Genomic DNA, 18,725 nt, shown 5'->3' with positions numbered 1-18,725 from the left:
GCAGCTGTTCCTCGCGTCAGTAACTGATAGACCTAGAGATGAAATGTACAAGGCTAGTTTGATGGACACAACACGGCTGGAAGAACCAGATTCAAGGAGGCAAGACTTGTCAGGGGTATCAACGAAGAAACTGTATGCTGCTTGGACTGTTGGTCGTCTTACTTCTTATCTCGCTCTCTGCTTGTTGTTCTTGTTCACCTTATTCTCTTTCTTCTACCTCGCCTTCCTCCTCTTCTCTCCTCTCGCTCCTCCTGCTCCTCCCCTTCACTGGCGGAAAGGCGCTGCCAACATTTTTCGGTGACTCGACGAATCCCCACCTCGCTCAGGCTCGTCCTCCCTGCTTCTGCTTTATCTCCTTTACCTCACTTAGATAATCTCAGACCCTTGGAGATTGGGCCTCGACAATCGGTTCCTCCGATGCTAGATGAGGCGGGCCTGAATTTTCTATTTCTGGCAAATACTTGAGTAAACTTGCAATCCGAGGCGGGCCGCTCTCTAAGTTGGCAGGTGGCATTGACCGTTACAAATGGATCATTATCATAACGATTAGTCATTTTGAATGAGGCGTGCGAATGACAATGAAAGGGAAGGGAAGGGAAGGGAAGGGAAGGGAAGGGAAGGGAAGGGAAGGGAAGGGAAGGGAAGGGAAGGGAAGGGAAGGGAATGCTTCAACGATGAGCTCTATTCATTCTATCAAAGAAACTGACCGTACTTGATGGACTAGGTTTGAAGATCTCATAGATCGCTAAGGATTCAAGTTTCCTGCACACACTTGCTTTCGATGTCAACGAAGTCACATCAGCTCGATGTAAGTCATGATCGACAACGGTAGATGCTCTAGGATAGAAGACAGAGATGGATGAAGGAAGCTTGGTTGCCTGGCTCAACTCCTTGGATCTGAAATCAACTGTCCTTGTGAACAGCGTCCAAGATTTGCTTGACGGCTCCGTATGTTCTCACCTTTTGCTGCATGAATGGAAATTGAATAGCTTTCAGGTTCTAAGAGACGTCGCCGCTTTCGTGCTGAAGCATGATGGTGCTGATGCTCCTACAGACAGGACCTATCCAAGAGACGTGATCGTGATGGTTTGCGATGATCTCCATTCCTTCTTCTCAAAGGGAAATGCTTCTCCTTCATCTGAGAGAATCTGCACGGTCGTTCGCGCCATTGGTCGGTATGTGCTGGAGACGGAAGCGATGGCCCGAGCAGCTGACCAGAAGTTCCACTCGAGTCTCACTTGGATCTTTTGTCTCCTCCGCTTCCTCTACGGCGATGGTCCTTTCCCAGGATTTGACAACTTGAGCCTGAGCACGGGAAGACTGGAACAAGTCGTCGATGAGAGCAGTAGAACGAGCTTGAGCAGCTTTCAGCCTGATAGCCTCCTCTTTTCCATCAATCAGCCGAGGCTCGCTCCTGTACCGACACCCCCTCTTCGCATGCTCTTTTCCCCTCAGCCCAAAAATCCAAGGATAGAGCGTTCCTCCTTATCGTCTCACTCCCTTGCCGCTATGAAACCATCCCTTGGCAACCTCCACAAGTCTGTGGATCCCAGGCTGGTGACTGTTGCGAGGAGGGAGGAAAGGCTCGCGATTTCTCGCCGCCAACCTGCACCGGAGAAGCCATGGCGAGTGAGCAAGGAAAGCATCCCGCAGGCAAAGAAGGTCGTGAGATGGACGAGAACATTGGGGGTCGAGTTGGTGGATGGTGAAGAAGATTTTGAAGAGCATGCGATAGCTCGCTCTCTCCGTGATGGATGGAAACTTTGCTTGCTGGTCCGCGTCCTGTTCCCCAAAGTGTCCATGAAGGGAGTTCTCAAGAAGGCTGAGAAGCGAGCAAGCAGGCTGCACAACGTCGAGCAGGTGAAGTTGACAACATCCTCCTCCCTGTCCTCACCATCCTCATGAAGGCGCTTGAAGTGCTTCGAAGTCACTCGAGCATGAGGAGCAGGTGGTTGTGGTCCGGTAAGTCTGCTGTGTGTTGACAAGGAACCTCTGATCGGCTGCTTGTAGCGGAGAAGATAGTTGATGAGGATCCAGAGGCGGCTGAGGGTGAGGGGAGGGAGGATGGGATGAAGCAGAGGACCTGAGAAGCTCTGGCAGGTCTCCTTGGGGATATCTTCGACTCCTTCAACCCTAGACAGATTCCGGAGCGCGATGAAGAAACATTCACCTCCGGTCCGCGCAGACCACACGACAGAGAGAGGGAGGCGAAGGAGGAGCAGGTAGACGAGATCGAACAAGTCGAAGAGATGGGGTGAGAGCATCAGTCGCCCTTTGAAGTTTCTCATCAGCCATGCAGCAGGAAACTCTCGAAGTCAGAGAGCGTGCGGTTGGTGCAGTGGCTCAGAGACATGAAGATCGATGCTACAAGCATCGTCCGTCATGCTCCTTGCGTTGTAGACCAGGATCTGCTGACGAGCGTCTCCTCCTCCTCTATCTTCGAGGACCCCGTGAGAAACGGCTTTCTCCTGTGGAGTGTTTGCGATGCTCTGGAGCCGGAAGGATCGAGGAGGAAATTCGACAAGCCCAGGAGCTTGCAGCAGGCGCGAGAAAATCTTCTCAGTAGGTCTCTTTCTTGCTGGTTGTGGTCCTGATCTCTTGTAGAATCGTTAGATACTCTGTTCGATCGAGGAAGGGGAAGGTGGAAGGATGCGGTAGAGAAGATCCTCGAGGGAGAGACGCAGGCAAGTTTGTCTCTCCCTCTCCTTTTCCCTCACCCTGTCGTAGGTGTTGCTGCGGATCCTGTGGACCTTTGCGAAGTCTCGGAACTTTGAGACGAGGAGGAGGGGAGCAAAGGAGCAGATCCGATCAGAGCAAGAGAGGGTCAGCGCAGCCTGGAGCCTTCCCTACAGTCTCAAGAATAGCGCGATGCTCGAGATGGTTGTCGCATCACTTGCTCCTCCTGTTCTCAATCCTCCCACTTGCTCCTCTCTTCCTCCTCGCCTTGCTTCATCTTGTGCATTACATCTTGTGCGTTACATCTGCCGCAGGCTCTCATGGCTTGGCTCCAGCGGTTGTGCCTGAGCTCGAGTGTGCATGATCAGATTGTGAGGGAGCGGGAGGGGAAGGGGGAGGGAGAGGAGGAGCAGGCGACCTGACTGCCATCTCTCCCACAGGCCAGCAGCATCACGCAAGCAGCTGAGTCGGGGGACCTGTCGATCGACATGCTGCTTCCCTCCATCAAGACTGGCGTCCTCCTTGCTGAGATCGGCAAGACTTGAACCTTGACGCAAACCTGCCATGACGCTCCTGCAGTGACTGCTGCAACGGGGCGGAATCTCCTCCCTCTGATCTGCCGGCAGGTCAAGACTGAGAAGGTGAAAGGCTGAGAGACTGTGCGTTCCGTTCACCTCCCTTAGGTTGCGAGCAACAACTTGACCCGCGTGCTCGAGAGCCTTCTGAGCATCCAACAAGTCTCGCACGTGCACTGCCGCCTTGATCTTGTCCCCAGGATCCTTCGAGGAGAGCGCGATGTCGTTCTTGGTATCACTCCTCCTCCTCCTCCTCCTCTCTTGTACTACTTCTACCAATGCTGTTCTTCCTGCTCTCCCTCCAGTTTCTACTCAGATCTCTGCAGGATTGCTCGAAGATCTGATGCGATGCCATGAAGGGATCAAACCCGACAAGTGGGAGGAGCCGCTGGCTTTCGGCCTTGCGCTGACCCTTGAGCAGGAGGTTCTACGGTGAAGGAGGAGAGATTCTTCCTTATCTTGGGCGGGAGGGGCATCAAGCTCTGCAAGCATGCAAGGGAAAGGAGAAGGAGAAGGAGACGAGGGGGGAGCGACGAGAAGGAGAGGCTAAGCAAGAGAATCAGCAAGAAGAAATCTCGACTGAGGAGTCTAAAGGAGGAGGGAAGAGAAAACTTGGACCGGAGGTGAGAAGATCGAAGACGCTTCTCCTCCTCTTACGTCCTGCAGTTGATCGATCGGAAAGAGCCTGTCAGTCGAGCTCCGAGGGAACCAGCAGTCAGCTCGCTTCCCGGGCCAGAGGAGGAGGAACAGGGCCCTGCCATGTCAATATCTACTGACTTGACCCGCCACACGTGTCTGAAATCTTATCTACCAGTTCAGAGAAGCAGGAGAAGACTATCCGAGCACTGTCACGATGGATATCAAGCCTTCCTGTGAGCTTACATGTGCCCACCTCACATCTCAAACTTGTTGTAGTTGAAGCACTGGAAACGAGAAATGCTTCGCAGTCATGACTTGCGACTAAACGAGATCATGGTAAGTGTCACTCCTCCTCTCCTCCTCTCCTCCTCTCCTTCTTGCTTCGCTGCCATGGCCCCTCGTCCTCAGTTCAGTCGCGTTTTTTTGTTCCTCACGCTAGACAGGCTGATGGCGTGCTGCTGTGCGACCTCGTCGCTTTCCTCGAGAACCTCAAGCACGATCTTCCAGGCCTCTCTCGTCTCCCCAAGTCAGCTGCGAGCAAGCGGCACAACGTTGGGAAGGTTTGTGAGACTTGAGGGAGGAGCAGGAGCAGGAGCAGGAGCAGGAGATGGTTGTGGTGGTGGAGGAGGAGCTGACTAGCAGCAGGCGCTGGCGAAGCTTCGGGAGAAGAGCTCGATGCCCTGCACTTACTTGTACAGTGAGGTGAGGATCACCTGCGAGAGCCCCCGTGACTTGAGAGCTCAGGATCGGATCCTTGAGGGAGACCTCGACGTCTGCCTTGGACTCCTTCTGGACATGCATCGAGCCTACCAGCGACGAACGCTGCAGCTCTGATAGACACTGCCATGGCGAGGAGAGTCGCATATGGGGATAAGAACTTAAGAGCGGTTGTTTCCCATCTCTGTAACATGTGTATGTTCATAATTCAAGTAAATTCTCTTTCAATCTATTAGGGGGCAAGCTGTGTTCTACGTTTATTTGCATCACATCAAGTTTGAGTTTCATCGAGTAGCTGATCGCTCATACAGGCAGTTTGCACCAGCACATCTTCATTCGTACCATCAGCAAGTAGATGTACACTCAACCAGTCAGGTCAATTCGAAGGAAAGCACGTTGAAGTCACTCAGTCTAGAGGCCGCACATATCATCTCTTGCAATCCATACCTCCCAGCATTCACAATCTCTGCCCCTCCCCCCCTCCTCCTCCCCTCCCCTCCTCCCCCGCTCCCCCTCCTCCCTCGCTCCCCCTCCTCCCTCGCTCCCTCACGCCTTCCCCCACCCGATTTCGTTCCTGGTAAAGTTGATAAAGTGCAGCAACCGGACCTCCTCCGGGCTGTCCTATCTATAGTGAGGAGACAGACGGGAGGGGAGATGGGGAGAGAGGAGGCGAGGGGTAGGTTCAGCAAGAGCAACAGGCAGTAGAGGTGAGGGAGAGGAGAGCAGGGAGGAGGGAGAGGAGAGGCAGAGAGCAAGGGGGTAGAGCAGGGGAGGAGACTGGTTGTCTCTGTCGGGTACCATGGAAGGAGCACTGCGAGCATGGTACGATATTCCGACGAACCAGTGGAGGAGCTGTGAGACCAATATCGTGGTGGAGGATCAAGTAGAAGAGCAGGAGCAGCGACATCCAAGGTATGTGGTGCGAGACGAGGGTACGGAAGAGGAATGGATCTTCGGAGAGAGGAAGGTGATGAGAGTTCTGTTGAGCGCCTCTGAGGAGGAAGAGGAGGACGCTTTCGACTCGATCAAGGCCAATGAGATCGCAAGACATTGCGCGGCAGCCTTCTCCTCTCGCCCGAGCTTCTCTTCCTGCTTCCAGCCATTTCGGTTCGTGCTGCGATACGCTCTGATCCTCACAAGCCGCCCCGACGCTCCTCTTGCTGTGGTCCGATACTCCATGTGGCTGCTCCGTGTGTGACTGCAGGACAGGTGGAGACTGCTGTCCCTTCCTACCTCAGGCTGCAGGTAGAGGACAAGAAGGCAGGAGTAGACGCGTCCACTGCTTTCTCGCTGTTCACGTTGAGATTCACACGAGGGAGGCTCCTGCTGTATCGCCCGAGGGTTGTGTTCCCTGGAGTCTGGAAGAAACCTGCTCTTGCTTCTAGGAAGAAGATAGGAGGACGAGCGGTGAAGAGCGATGAGGCGTATGGCAAGGAAGGAGTGTTGACTTGCCGCAGGATCGGGGCGAGGAGGGCATGCTCTCGTTCCTGTGGAGCTTGGAGCCCAACAAGTCTGGCGTCAGCCCGTCTCCGAGCAAGCAGAACAGCACAGAAGAACGCTTGCTCGCATTGCTGAGCGCTGGCGCAAATGCCCAGGACAAGGAAGAGCTACATGCTCTTGTGCTGAAGGACGTTCAGCCCTTTGTGCTCGAGCTCAACGCCACGACACCAGTCAGGAGCAAGAGGTACGCTGCATGCAGCTACTGCGCGATGAGATGATGGGAAGTTGCAGCAACAGACTTGTGTTCTCTTGGCTGTTGCGGGTTGAAGACATCTCTGGAGGTAGCTGAGGAGGTTGATGAGGCTTCTGTCATCATGTGTTGCAGATCTTGACATGTGGGGGAGAAAAGCTTTCTCGCTCCAGCAAGTCTCATCGCGGCTTGACGACTGTCCCACTGAGTCTGCCTTCCGCAGTGAGTATCGTTTCGAGCCTGACAGTTTCCACACCTCCCAAGTACGCGTCAAGCTGCTGAGCCCAACATCGCCTGTCGAGAGCTCCTTCCACTTCCTCCTCGATCTCTCCAAGGACGAAATCTTTGTTCTGTGGGCGGTTGCGAGCGGACAGTGCGAATTTGGCATGTCATGTACAGCAAGAAATCACTTCTTTGGTGAAGCACTGGCGGAGAGGTTCAACCAGATCCGATCATCAGAGACTAGCAAGGTCACGTTCAAGAGAAGATTCATCTTTCACATCATGAGCCAGCATGTTGAAACTTTTTTCACGGGCGAGTCGATTGTCCTCCACTCATACAAAGACGACATTCTGATACCAGAACAACCCTTGTACATGATATCCAGCCACGCGCACCAAGAAGACAGCTTTGAGCTTGCACAGCAGAGGCTTCTCTTCTCGCTGTTTCAACTTTATGTTTATTTCACGTCTCACAGGACGATCCTCGTAACTCGTGTCGCCCTGACCGAGGGACGATGGTCAGATCCTGTCTTTCACTTTGCTGTTGACACAGACAAACAAGAGTTTCAGGATCTCGAGGAGGTGAGGACGACTGCGATGTGATGAGTTGAGCTGTTTCTACCTGAACCCTCCCCGCAGGAGCTTTTGACCAGTTTTGACCCTATAGACATAGACCTCCTGAGCAAGTGCGACGGGCCATTGCACTTCAAACGGCAGATGGGATTGCTGATGGACAGTCTGATGCCTTCAGAACCAGAAAAGCACGAAAGAAACTTCAGGCACAAGGCGACAATAGCATGAACATGTATTCACAAATCAATCAAGTGTTTTTGGACCGATGAAAGAATTCACTTCGAGAAGGAAGCTATGATCCTCCAGTCTTCGGCTTTTTGACCTGTAGGCGATGTCAGCCACGACCATGACCAATCTGTCTTGCTCGACCTGCCGGAACGGCTCTCTGAAGGCTTCGAAGAGTCTTTGAATCTTCTTCTCTCCCACACCTTCACAATCCATCAACTCGTGCTCCGACACCGCGAGCAATCTCGACCGGGACAAAGGGCCAGCCGCTCTCGGGATGCAGTCATTATGTTGGCGAGAGAGCCAAGAGACGTCGATAGATTCGCTACGTCTGTCCGGTTCACTGATCGAACGTTGGTCAGCACGTCTGTCAGTCTTGACATGTAGTCCCCTTCTACTCTCTCCTGGATCGAGTCTGCCTGCTTGTGCTCATAAGTCTGGTAGGTCTCGAGATATCTGCATCGTCCGAGTCACATCGCAAGCGTGTGCCATGCTCTTACCTCGCAGACTCCTCGGGGCTCCAGGAGAGGATCAAGGTCCAGTTGTTGAGGATGGCTGCCTTGTGAATGTCTGTAAGCGTCTTCTGACTGTCCTCAGTGTCGATGTGGCAGATGAGAACCCTCAGCTTGAATCCCGTCTGAAGCTGTTCCATCCTGCTGTAGATGTACTTAGGTTTGAGGAGGTGAAATCGAACGCTCAGGAACAGCGCGCAAGTTTGAGACCCCATCTGATAGTCTGCTAGAATGTCCGCATGCTCCCACGGAACATTCCTGATGAACTTCAAGAGAGGATTTCCTGCCTGTCTCCTGCTCACGAGCACAGCTCGAGGATTGTGAGTCTTCACTTTTGCGTTCACACCGACAGACGGTTGACTCGGGGGCAACCCCGCTCGAGAGGTTGGAACTTGGATATGCGCAAAAGCTCGTTCAAAGTTTGTTCCAGCAGGGCGATGTTGAAACAAGCCGGGATTCTGCTGCCCATCATCGCTTGTCAGAGACATCTGAGTGCTCTGATTTACATAATCATCTTTCCATCCTATCTGGTCTGTTGGAAAGATTGCACCATTTGGATCTGCTGTCTGTTCTCGTGGGGGAGGATCAGGAGTATGGAATAAAGCTCTTGGATTATCTCCATTTCCAGAAGATTGAGGAGCTTCTGCTGATTCTTCCTTAGCAGCTGACTGCAGGTCCTGCTGGTCTTTGTCGCTTCCTGAAACCTGAGCACTCTGGGAAAGGAAAGAGAAATCTAGGGCGAAAGACATGGGACGAGAATAGTTGTTGTTCCGCCTAGAGCATGTTCATCATGGTTTGTGGGTAATCCTTCCAGTCGATTCTGTTTCTATCAGTCGTCATCTTCGTTCTTTATCCCTTCGCGCGCTCTTCCCCTCCCTGCCCCTCCCCTCTACCTCCTGCCATTTTTGCCATACATTCGCATTCGCTTGTTTCCACATTTTCAACATTTCAACATTTCAACATTTCAAAGTTTCAAAGTTTCAAAGTTTCTTCCTCGAGTCGGCCCGTCAGGTTGAGGCGTCTTTTGGGAGGACCCCCAACCCCTCGTCCGAGGTAGGTAAAAGGCGGGTAGTGGTACCACTGCGCGAAGAGTCGCGGCACCACTTGGGATGTAGTAGGGAGGAATCCGCGGCAGCATCGCATTTGATGCACTGCTCAGCACTACTGCTGCTCAGCACTGAGCATGACTCTCATTCACTGCTCAGCATGCAACTAGCTGTGATCGACAGAAAGACTTCACCTCAGACTAGGAACGTCTTAAGTGAGAGTAGAGGCTGAGATGCATGCATTTCAGTTTGACTTGTCAGACTCGTGATAGTCCAATGATAGGACAGCTTTGATGATCGACCACATCCCGATCATTTGTTGATCAAGTTTTTCTTCTTTGTTCTATTCGCTGATCATTCTCCAAAGAAACCATGATTCACAAGATCGTTTTGGCACCCATGAGAATGCTTGATGATGCCCCATGGACCTGGAAGGCAAGTCACCATGACTGTATCCTTGAGCGACTGTCGACTAATCCTCCGTGCTAAATAGGGTGCATGGAACTCCGACATGCCCAAGTTCTTCCAGGGCATGCCCAGTGGCGTGACCGACAACATCTTTGATGACCTGGACACAGAACCCGTCGATTACAGCTACACTAAGGTGAGCGTTGAAAAATGCCGCATGCGGATTGTCCTTATACCTAACTCATTGTCGTTCAGCCTGTCGACCCCACTGAGTACCAGGATGGGTGGTTGGGTGACGTCATCAACATCTACTAAGAGAATGTCCTCATGGATTTCCATCAGCCTGCAGAATGTGAAAAAAGCGCATGCTCATATCTACTAATGCGAATGTTTCTGTTTGTCTAGACAGTCAGCAGGATGAATCCGAAAAGTTCAATAAAACAGTACAGCCTGTAGCACACTTTAAAATGTTGATTTCATGTCGACCTGTCGTCATTAACTACGAGCACGGTTGATCCATCATTGCAATCAAGAGCATCGAGCAAAGGATCTTTAAAATTTGTGCCACTACGGTTGGTCACTCGATCCCAGCGCGGTGTTCAGGAGGCAGACAATCGTAAAGCTTTTTCTCCTGCATCCATTGTTTGTTGAAGAACTTGCTGCCATACCTGAAGCCACTGTCACACAAGATGGTGACAATGGTGTGGCCAGGCCCAAGACGCTTCGCCATCTCAACAGCAGCACACACATTCAGTGCTGCTGATCCACCAACAAAAATCGCTTCATCGTAAAGTAGGCGAAAAACCATCCTGAATAAAAAACGTCATGAATGACAAAATCATGCAACTGGGCAAATGCACCTTATGGCATCAGGGTCGGGAATCTGGATACAATCATCAATGTAGTCACGAAGTCCCTCCATATTTGCTGTGATAATGCTGACAAGCATATGATAAGTAGAAGCAATATTTGCAAATATTTCAAGGGCGCGAAGGCTATGGACAAGGACATACCTGTTTCCGATTCCTTCAGTGACAGGGGATGATCCTTGAGACATCTTCGGCTTCGGGCACCATCTTTCGCCCGCTAAGACTTTCTCAGTTCCTTCGTCACCTGCACCTTCTGAGTCTACATTCGCTGCAGAAGGACAACACTGACCAGTAGTCGCCCAGCTGTGCAAAGCACTCCCAAAGCAATCCGCAAGGACTACCTTTGTCTTCGGAGAGTAATCCTTCAAGTACCCTGCTCTCTCATTCAGCATCTGCTCCAGTACAACTCAATAAGATACGAGAAACGCCTCCGATCGTTCCTCCTGTCCCTGTTGCAGCACAGAAACAATCTATTTTGCCGCCAGTCTGCTGCATAATTTCTGGACCAGTTGTGAGGTAATGAGCTTCACGATTAGCAGTGTTTTGCCACTGATTGACACAGAATATGTTCTCTCCCCGTTCCTGCCCTTGTTTAGCAAGCAGCGGGGCCTGCACAGTGAGATTAGGGAATCACAGCAAGCATTTCAATCATTGATACCAAATTATGGTAATGTTCCATATTTGGCTTCCCAGTAACAGGATCCTTGAGCGGGATAGGCTCTGTCAGGATGACTTGAGCGCCCAATTGTTTCAGAGTGCGCTGCTTCTCCAGCGACATGGTCCTGGGCATGCAAACAACAAGCTTGTACCCTCTGGCATTGCACACATGAGCTAAACCAATCCCAGTATTGCCTGAGGTTGCCTCTGTAATGGTAGCTCCTGGCTTAATCAGACCCCTTCGCTCAGCGTCCAAGATCAATTGGAGCGCAGGTCTGTCCTTGACTGAACCTCCAGGGTTCATGAACTCGGCTTTGCCAAGAATCTCACATCCAGTCTCTTCACTGAGTTTGTTCAAGCGGATGAGGGGAGTATTTCCGACAGTGTCCATGAAACCTCTCTTCACCTTGGGGTTGTTCAAGGGATGTCCCTTACACAGCCCGGCAGCTCCCTCCTTGAGAGAGTACACCTGAGTCAAGGAAAGTCATCTTCTAACCAAACCAGGTATGGCCATTGGCAGAAGGCAGACCTTCTTGTACCCCATTTCTTGCATCACTTGTGCTGCCTTGACAGATCTTGAACCGCCAGCACAAACACAAAGAATTTCCTCGTCGAGATTGGGCAATACCTGCACAACATCTCTTTCCAGGACACCTCGTCCAACGCGTACTGGTCGGAACCATGATGGTATCGGCATGTTTTCTGCTTCTTTGTCCTCTCGCACATCAAGAACACGAAGATGAGGGTTCTTCCTAAACATTTCGTGCAGCTGTAAGATCCCGACCTCCTTGACTTCGCCACGTGCCTAATATTTTGATTACTTCAAGGAAAGGGCAGGGGGAAATTATCGTGGATGCTGCATGAAGAACAAGATACTGAATCAAAAAAGTTGTCGTACTGATCAGTGTGTAAAGGGGGGAGAGAGGGAGGACAGGGAACAATCACAAGTGAGGAAAGCAGATCCATCCTCTGATCCGACTAGAAATTAGCGGAGCGGCACAAGGAGGAGAAACGATCAGTTAACGAAGACAAGAGGAGGTTCATCAGATCTTTGTGGGTCATTATGAGATGAGTCCACATCCATCACTGGGGATCCAACCTCATCTACGATCTTCTGCCATGGCTTCGGCTGCATCTGCCGCGCGATCGCCTCAACTCGATGCATGACTCTGCGCCGCTTGATCTCTAGATCCGTGCAATGTTGACTAAACTTCTTCACTGTGAGTGCACGGACACCCGGGGGGCATCGGCCCGGTCGGCGGGCCCGCGCTGTCATGCAGTGTTCTAGAACGGCATCCCTGAACGGTTACTCTGTGTAACGTGTGTTTCTGCTACCCCAGGGGCTTCGGAAACATGCGCCATGATTTCTTTGTCGAGGAGCAACAAGGATAACGAGCACATCTGTACATCCTGCCACTTGAAACAAGCTCACATCACCTCCACATACTTCTACACATTCTTTCCACTTTCCCTTAGCAACTTTTGTGTCGAGTTGTGAACGGCTCGCAAGCTCTAATTTCTGACCCGGCAAATTATTGCTCTTCGCTTCTTGCTCTTACTTCCTCTATCTTCCCTGATTGAGGCTTTGGGACGGATAGAGAAACATATCCGCATCACTGCATTGTGTTGTAATACCTCTGTCGAATCCTGAGGACGAGATGTTTCTAGGTTGAGAATCTTAAACGACGATGAAGGATTGCACGCGGATTTGCTTGCTAGTTGCCTCTTTGTGTATCGCACTGGCAGCAAAGAAGGAGCTCAAGGAGGGATCAGTGCTTGATTCCGAGCAGGAACAGGCTTTGCCGGATCTCTCAGGTATCCAAGGGGTGGAATCAATTAACTGCGGTTCACTATTACTGCAGATGCCAATTCCTTGAGGGAGCTCAAGTGTGGAATTTGCCAAGGAATCGTGATGGACATGGCATATGCAATCAACAGAGATGAAACAAATCTAAAAAGAAAGCTTCGGGAAGTTGAGATTGTCGAGATACTTGAAAATGTGAGTGATCAAACGGAATTCCATGCGATATCTGAAGAAGTTCGTTGGCAGGTTTGCAGCCATAACATGAATGAGTATGGTCTTGTTCTCGATGAGAATTCGAATCCTACCAAGAAATGGTCGCGTGGCTCGCAAACTCTGCGCGCCAAGGGAGGATGGGTTACAAGAATTGCAGTGAATGCATGCTCGGACATTTACAACGAGTACGAAGAATATCTGGTCGATCGTGCACCAAAGTCTTGCTACATCGATCAAGAAAAGCAAACGAAGACCTGCGAGTATGTCAATTATTTGATGATAGGTGTTATCATGCTGACTTTTGAAACCAGCACCGGCCCGATCGTCTACGATATCTGTGTACAGGGATTCAACTGGTGTGCCGTTCCCCAGTCCGATGAGAACAAAACCGCAACGACTGAAACTACAAAACCCGTGAGTGAGGTTGTTAGGCAGTCTCAATATGATTTGCGTGGGTCGGCAGGTGGATGAAGGATCCAAAAATGAGCTATGAGAAGCTGCAGCTTGGCATATGACTTTTCAGTTTTTATCATGTTACTGTCTGTACTCGCTATTAAATGAGATGTTAGGATGCTTTCATGGGGTTGAATGTTGTGTCATGGCACATTCTCGTTCGCCAACAATTCTAGTGCCTTCCTGACGGGTGTTCTAGCCGATTCGCTGGCTTGTAACCACCATGGCTCTTGAGTTTCGTCATTCTGTTGTTCAGGACTCATGACCTTTCGAAACGGTGATACAGTGCAAGGTTCACCGGTTTCGATCGTGGAAGCCCAAAGTTCAGCCAAACAGTCGCTCGAAACCACAACTGTAGAAATGTGTACTCAGTCAAAGCCCTCCCTTGAGCTGAAATTACCCCCAGTGACGACTTCAAAAGTTGCCTGGTTTGCTGCGATGAGATAAATCCTGGAATCATAGTTAGATGCTGAATAATGGTGTTTGCCACAAGAATCACGATCAAAGTTTCTAAGAGCCTTGTGGTATCTAGATCTGAATGCGCTGGTAGCCATAGTCGACAGGACCTGCGCAAATGCATGACCACAATCGACATGTGAAAAACAAAGGAAAATTTGATCACCCGCAAAACTAATAGCTTCCGACGCAAGACTTGCTGATTGTGAGTGACTGCCCTCTGCTGTCTCGCTAGTGAATTGTAAGACTTTTTGTCTCCTGTTACAAGGAGCGAGTGAATTCATGTCATCAAAAATGGGTCGACTCACTGCAGGCAACTTCATCAAGCCGTCTGAGCATACGGTTCAGCATCACGACGTCCTGGTCTCTTTGTTGCAGAGAAATCCACAAGGATGCCTAGTATGAATTCAGATAGCAAGAAATCAAATTCAGCATGAATGCAGTTGTTCAACAGACCATTGAGTCTCTTTTCCCTTCCACTTGCCGACCCAGAGCCTGTGAAGTGGCTGATTCAGCCTCGAGAACCTCGCCCCGCAAGTTTGAAGGGCTATCCATCTCCATGGTGAACTCTTGAACAAGCCTGCCGCTAGGCATCTGCCCATGTTCCTTGCTGTGTTTGTTGAGGTCGTGCACAGCCTCTTCCAGTGTCTCCACCTTGATCGCAAGATTGTCCATGCACTTTCGGATCAGAACAAATTCCTCTTGAAAGCGCTGGATGATGCCGGTGCAGGAGCGCAAGGCTTCTTTCGCTGAGTGCCATGGATCCTGACATTCCTCTTGGATTTTGGTGCACAACTCCTGACCGAGGGTCTCCCTCGCAGAGACATCGGCTGCAGCCCTCGCTTCAGCAACAGCGTCTCTGAGCTCCTCTTCTTTCTTCTGGATGGTCGCCTCGAGGAGCTCGATCACAAAGTTGCATTTGTTGAGCAGGATCAGGTTCTTCCTGCAGTTCACGCAGGACGTGTCCTCGCTCGTCACCGCGTCGGAGGCAAGGGACATCGGACCTGACATGGGCAACACGTTACGGCACGAGCAGCCGGAGGATCGGCAACCTAACCACAACCTCGAGGAGGGGAGCAGGTACTCTAGTACTTCAGATCTTGACCGCTCTCATTCCCCACCGCTCCTTCTCCCCCTCCTTTACGCCCGGAGACCTGCTGCTAGAAAAGTGAGCCCTCTCTCGGACTCTCCCACGTGTATCCATGGAGATACTTTGCTAATGCGCACTGCTGCAGTGACGGTGCGCCCGATTCGCCGGGCCACTCGGTGACTCGTGAGCCGACTTATTCGATGATCGGATCACGGTATCCGAGGCTGGCCGCGGGGTGGTGGCCGGGAGAGTCAGTAAGGCCCCGCCAAGTGTGAGCTTCACTGCTAGACCCTGACAGGCTGTCGCGTGTGGCGGCCGCCACGTCGGACAGACTCTGAGAGAGACTTATGCGCAGCGAGAGAAGCGATGGTCTTCTCTGACAGCCACGAAGGCAGATCTAAGCGGACGCACAAGGGGTGCTCGCTGTGACAGGCTCGTGCGTGAGGAGTCTCACCACCCCTGGTAGTTCCCCTCGACTATACTATGATAAAAGGATCGTCAACGACTGCACACTAAGGTGGTCTGTCCTTCTCCTTGAGCATTCGCTGTATAGAGGTCTATACTGCAGTTCACGTAGCGACACTGAAACTATAGTGGGCAGGTGACAGGGTCAATGCTGCCAGTGAGACGAGCCTGACCCATCTGGTTACATGTCTTGGGTGAAAGAGCATGAGATGATGACTGCTGTCCGCCTTATCTTCCAAACAGATACATGCTGAATCTATTGATCATGAGACCAGGTCAACGCTGGATGATATGATGCACGGTGGTTTGCTTGAGTTTGTTCATCATGGGATCGACTACCGACATTGCAGGGTCTTCAGGACATCTACAAGTTGATGGCTCGGACGAGGATGACATAAACTTTTAATTTGTAGCAGATAAAGCATGAAGCACTACGCCCATCACATCGAGCGATGCTTTGTTGTAAAAATGACATGAATCGATCGAATCAACAATAATATGTTTCATTCATCCGTCGTCCACCCTCTTGCACATTCTAGCGCCATGCCATCGAGACTTCCTCCCGCGCTTCTTTGCTGGTCGTGAATGTATTGTATCGAGCTGCCTAAACTTGTTAAAGCGCGTTGCTTCCATACTGATAGCTTGTTCCACTGATGCTCGGATATACCCAGCTCAGATGCAGTTGTAGCGTTCCAGTTCATAACCGCGGGATTGCTTCGGCTGGCTGTTTCATGTTCTAAGGTGACGAGATTGGAAGGAGATGTTGTATTCGCAGCAAGGGATGAGATGTCTGCGCTGATTTCTGCTCCAGTGTGTCCGAGAATCTCTCCCATAGCTCACAGAGTTTGGTAGCAACCGCTTGAGAGTGCAGATCAAAGGGCTTGTGTCCCCTGTTGCCTGTAGTAAAAACTGTCACGACATCCAAGTCAAAGATTGAAATCACATCTTTTCGGTGTTTCCATTACCAATTTTTTCGTTTCTATTCCCGATGGCTATTTTTTTTTCCGGGAGTACCCCACATGCACCCTACCCGTTCAGATTCTCGGGCAGGGGTAGGGTGGCGCGCAGGGGCTGGCGCAGGGGGAAGTTGACCGTCTCAAAAAGTTTGTTGGCTCTTTCAACCCCATCGGTTCGCATGAGATTTCAAACCGCTCGTGTTCGGTCACTCGGTGCTCCGTGAGAGTCGGATTGCCGCGTAAAGTAAGTTTTCGTAGTAGGCCCCCGGCGGGCCCGGAACTTGCGGTCGGTGCACTGTAGTGACCGGGCCTTGGCCCGGGCCCGGAGGCCGTGACGCCGATGTCCCTTGGCCATGCAGTTGCGGGAAGCAGGGGAGGAGGGAGGGAGAGCAGAGGGAGCAGAGAGGGAGGGAGGGAAGGGAAGGAGGAGCGCATCAACCTGTGAGCTTTGTGCGCTTGTGAACAAATGCTGATGCTTGCTTCCTTCAGATCGCGGGACATGAAGGGTTGACAGTAGACGGAGTTATTGGACGAAGCAGTCTATGGAGTTAGAGCTGCACTCATGTCCAACGTCAACGTGAACTTCTTCGGTGGACATGCCAATCATTTCCCTATCAAGATATCAAGTCACACGTCCGAAGAATCCTTTGAGATTGTCTGCAGGCATGAAAAGAACAGCATAGCCAAGGAAAGCTCCATCAGCATAGCCAAGGAAAGCTCCATCCCCTTCTTGAACATCTCGATCGGAACTCCTCCATCCTCCTCCTCCCCATCCTCCAAGGAGAATGATAACAGTCCGGGCAAGCATCTCGACCCCCTGCTGAAAAACTTGACCGACTCAAACATCATGGAGGATGTGAAGCTGTGGACAAAGCCGCTCACTGACTCCCTTTCAGAGGCGACAGAGAGCATGCACTCTTCCTGGATCAAGATCACCTCTCCTAACTCGCTCGTGAAGGTGGCAGAACCGAGGAGGAGCATGGTCGAGCTCGAGACGTACACGACCGAAGCCTCGTCGCCCTTGTCAGACTATCTGCTGTCCCCGCAGGGAGGGGCCGTGGGGCTGAAGAACCTGGGCAACACCTGCTTCCTCAACGCTGTCGTGCAGTGTCTCGCTCACGTGCTTCCCTTCGTGGAGGATATGCTCTTCAACCTCGAGCAGCCTGAGCGAGCACAAGAAGACGAAGGTGGACAGGGAAGTGCGTCGGACAATCAAGAGCTGGTGGCCTCCTTCAAGGTGCTTCTTGGCCATGTCTGGAGCGGCAGCCGGCGCGACTTCCTCGAGCCCGGGACCCTCCTCAAGGTGCTGAAGAGCGACAAGCGCAGCGCTGTCCTGTTCAACCACAAGCAGCAGGTCGGTTGATGCTGGTGGCCTGCTGGACATAACGATCTTGCAGGACGCGCACGAGTGCCTGTGCATCCTCTTGGACGTGCTGCACCAGGACACCAACGGCCTTCTGCATGGGGAGGAAGGAGGCAGACACCATCCTCTCAGACCTTCGTTGGAAGCGCAGGCGGAGGCCGCACATGAGGAATGGGTTGACGTGACGCACGAGCAAGCTTCGTCGCCGGACAAGTCGCCGCGAGAGGAGGAAAGCCTGACGCAGATTCACTCGGTAGTGAGCAAGCACATGGGGGGGAGGTACACGAGCGAAGTTCGATGCATGTCATGTGGGTTTTCCACTAAGGTGCACCAGCCGTTGGGAGGGAGAGGGAGGAGTGACCCCCTTGCAGAAGCATGAAACTTTCTTCTCCTTGTCTCTGCCCCTTCCTCCCCCCAGGATCTCCAGGACGAACCAGGTGTTCCTTCTGCCGATATCCCTTGGGCTGCTGACCCGCGTACAGATCACTCTTGAGGAATGCATGCAGCTGCTGGAGACGGAGGAGACTGGGCTGCCATGGACGTGCGAGCGATGCAAGGCGAGGAATGCATCGAAGAGGCTGCACGTAGCTTCCTTCCCTTCGGTCCTCGTGCTTCACCTGGAGCGGTTTGGATTCCGTGGCGGGTAAGATGCTCCTTCTCGCACGTGGGGCGGTGACAAAGGGCAGGAGGAGGTACAAGCGTAACGACGACATTTCCTTTCCTCGAACCCTCCAAGTCCGCAGGCAGGACGGTAGTGCTGCGATCTTTCACCTCCTCGCATGGACGGAGCATCTTGGAGCTGAGGAGAGCTCAGGGCACTACGTTGCCTGTGCTGTACATCCCGACGGCGTCTTCCGCAGGTAAACAAAGAGGGAGGAGCGAGAACAGCAGGAGAGGAGCGGTATGGGGGAACACGGAGAGATGGAAGGAAAGCTGGAACAAGGAAAGGATTGAAGGAGGCGAGAGAAGAGGAGGTGACAAGGTTCTGACAGGACCTTGCAGGTTCGACGACGTGAGGGTGCAGAAGCTCCCGAGCCCTCTGAAGCCGATCCTCGTTAGCCCTTACGTCTACATCCTCTTCTACCAGCAGAGCTGCTAGAGTAAGGCAACGGGTGTT

At 52.0% G+C, this 18,725-nt stretch overlaps 8 protein-coding genes across 8 annotated transcripts; 5 read left to right on the top strand and 3 right to left on the bottom strand.

Moving 5' to 3' along the window:
- Positions 1 to 855: 855 nt before the first annotated feature.
- Positions 856 to 4,724, top strand: GUITHDRAFT_137135 (hypothetical protein; the record flags this gene model as incomplete). Its single annotated transcript, XM_005834662.1, has 17 exons — positions 856 to 948; positions 997 to 1,860; positions 1,908 to 1,962; positions 1,987 to 2,049; positions 2,101 to 2,254; positions 2,300 to 2,562; positions 2,605 to 2,654; positions 2,728 to 2,823; positions 2,991 to 3,047; positions 3,303 to 3,317; positions 3,360 to 3,483; positions 3,578 to 3,626; positions 3,673 to 3,874; positions 4,167 to 4,226; positions 4,334 to 4,450; positions 4,536 to 4,592; positions 4,635 to 4,724. The coding sequence occupies 17 exons, from the start codon at positions 856 to 858 to the stop codon at positions 4,722 to 4,724; spliced, it is 2,409 nt and encodes an 802-aa protein (XP_005834719.1).
- A 682-nt stretch (positions 4,725 to 5,406) lies between these two features.
- Positions 5,407 to 7,319, top strand: GUITHDRAFT_106289 (hypothetical protein; the record flags this gene model as incomplete). The annotated part of the gene is made up of 6 exons (XM_005834661.1): positions 5,407 to 5,801; positions 5,846 to 6,014; positions 6,065 to 6,291; positions 6,339 to 6,388; positions 6,433 to 7,100; positions 7,158 to 7,319. 6 exons carry the CDS (start codon positions 5,407 to 5,409, stop codon positions 7,317 to 7,319), a joined length of 1,671 nt encoding a protein of 556 aa, XP_005834718.1.
- Positions 7,320 to 7,334: 15 nt separating this feature from the next.
- ERCC1 (ERCC1/Rad10 nucleotide excision repair) lies at positions 7,335 to 8,316 on the bottom strand (the record flags this gene model as incomplete). Its single annotated transcript, XM_005834660.1, has 3 exons — positions 7,335 to 7,519; positions 7,567 to 7,772; positions 7,817 to 8,316. The coding sequence occupies 3 exons, from the start codon at positions 8,314 to 8,316 to the stop codon at positions 7,335 to 7,337; spliced, it is 891 nt and encodes a 296-aa protein (XP_005834717.1).
- A 599-nt stretch (positions 8,317 to 8,915) lies between these two features.
- GUITHDRAFT_151951 (hypothetical protein) lies at positions 8,916 to 9,670 on the top strand (the record flags this gene model as incomplete). Its single annotated transcript, XM_005834659.1, has 2 exons — positions 8,916 to 9,309; positions 9,368 to 9,670. Coding segments are annotated over exons 1-2 (274 nt in total), but the record flags the coding sequence as incomplete, so codon positions are not given.
- A 189-nt stretch (positions 9,671 to 9,859) lies between these two features.
- On the bottom strand, positions 9,860 to 11,199 carry GUITHDRAFT_157565 (hypothetical protein; the record flags this gene model as incomplete). Its single annotated transcript, XM_005834658.1, has 6 exons — positions 9,860 to 10,091; positions 10,143 to 10,220; positions 10,296 to 10,329; positions 10,441 to 10,524; positions 10,571 to 10,700; positions 10,786 to 11,199. The coding sequence occupies 6 exons, from the start codon at positions 11,197 to 11,199 to the stop codon at positions 9,860 to 9,862; spliced, it is 972 nt and encodes a 323-aa protein (XP_005834715.1).
- Positions 11,200 to 12,496: 1,297 nt separating this feature from the next.
- GUITHDRAFT_162558 (hypothetical protein) lies at positions 12,497 to 13,397 on the top strand (the record flags this gene model as incomplete). Its single annotated transcript, XM_005834657.1, has 4 exons — positions 12,497 to 12,623; positions 12,671 to 12,807; positions 12,859 to 13,239; positions 13,289 to 13,397. 4 exons carry the CDS (start codon positions 12,497 to 12,499, stop codon positions 13,316 to 13,318), a joined length of 675 nt encoding a protein of 224 aa, XP_005834714.1. The 3' UTR covers positions 13,319 to 13,397.
- Positions 13,398 to 13,806: 409 nt separating this feature from the next.
- GUITHDRAFT_137130 (hypothetical protein) lies at positions 13,807 to 14,745 on the bottom strand (the record flags this gene model as incomplete). Its single annotated transcript, XM_005834656.1, has 3 exons — positions 13,807 to 13,844; positions 14,043 to 14,130; positions 14,191 to 14,745. 3 exons carry the CDS (start codon positions 14,743 to 14,745, stop codon positions 13,807 to 13,809), a joined length of 681 nt encoding a protein of 226 aa, XP_005834713.1.
- Positions 14,746 to 16,807: 2,062 nt separating this feature from the next.
- Positions 16,808 to 18,472, top strand: GUITHDRAFT_137129 (hypothetical protein; the record flags this gene model as incomplete). The annotated part of the gene is made up of 4 exons (XM_005834655.1): positions 16,808 to 17,599; positions 17,643 to 17,933; positions 18,091 to 18,251; positions 18,352 to 18,472. 4 exons carry the CDS (start codon positions 16,808 to 16,810, stop codon positions 18,470 to 18,472), a joined length of 1,365 nt encoding a protein of 454 aa, XP_005834712.1.
- Between the last annotated feature and the right edge of the window lie 253 nt (positions 18,473 to 18,725).

The sequence above is a fragment of the Guillardia theta genome (assembly GCF_000315625.1).
Source record: "Guillardia theta CCMP2712 unplaced genomic scaffold GUITHscaffold_24, whole genome shotgun sequence".
NCBI classification, from domain to species: Eukaryota; class Cryptophyceae; order Pyrenomonadales; family Geminigeraceae; genus Guillardia; species Guillardia theta.
This window is presented reverse-complemented; position numbering and strand designations above follow the sequence as displayed.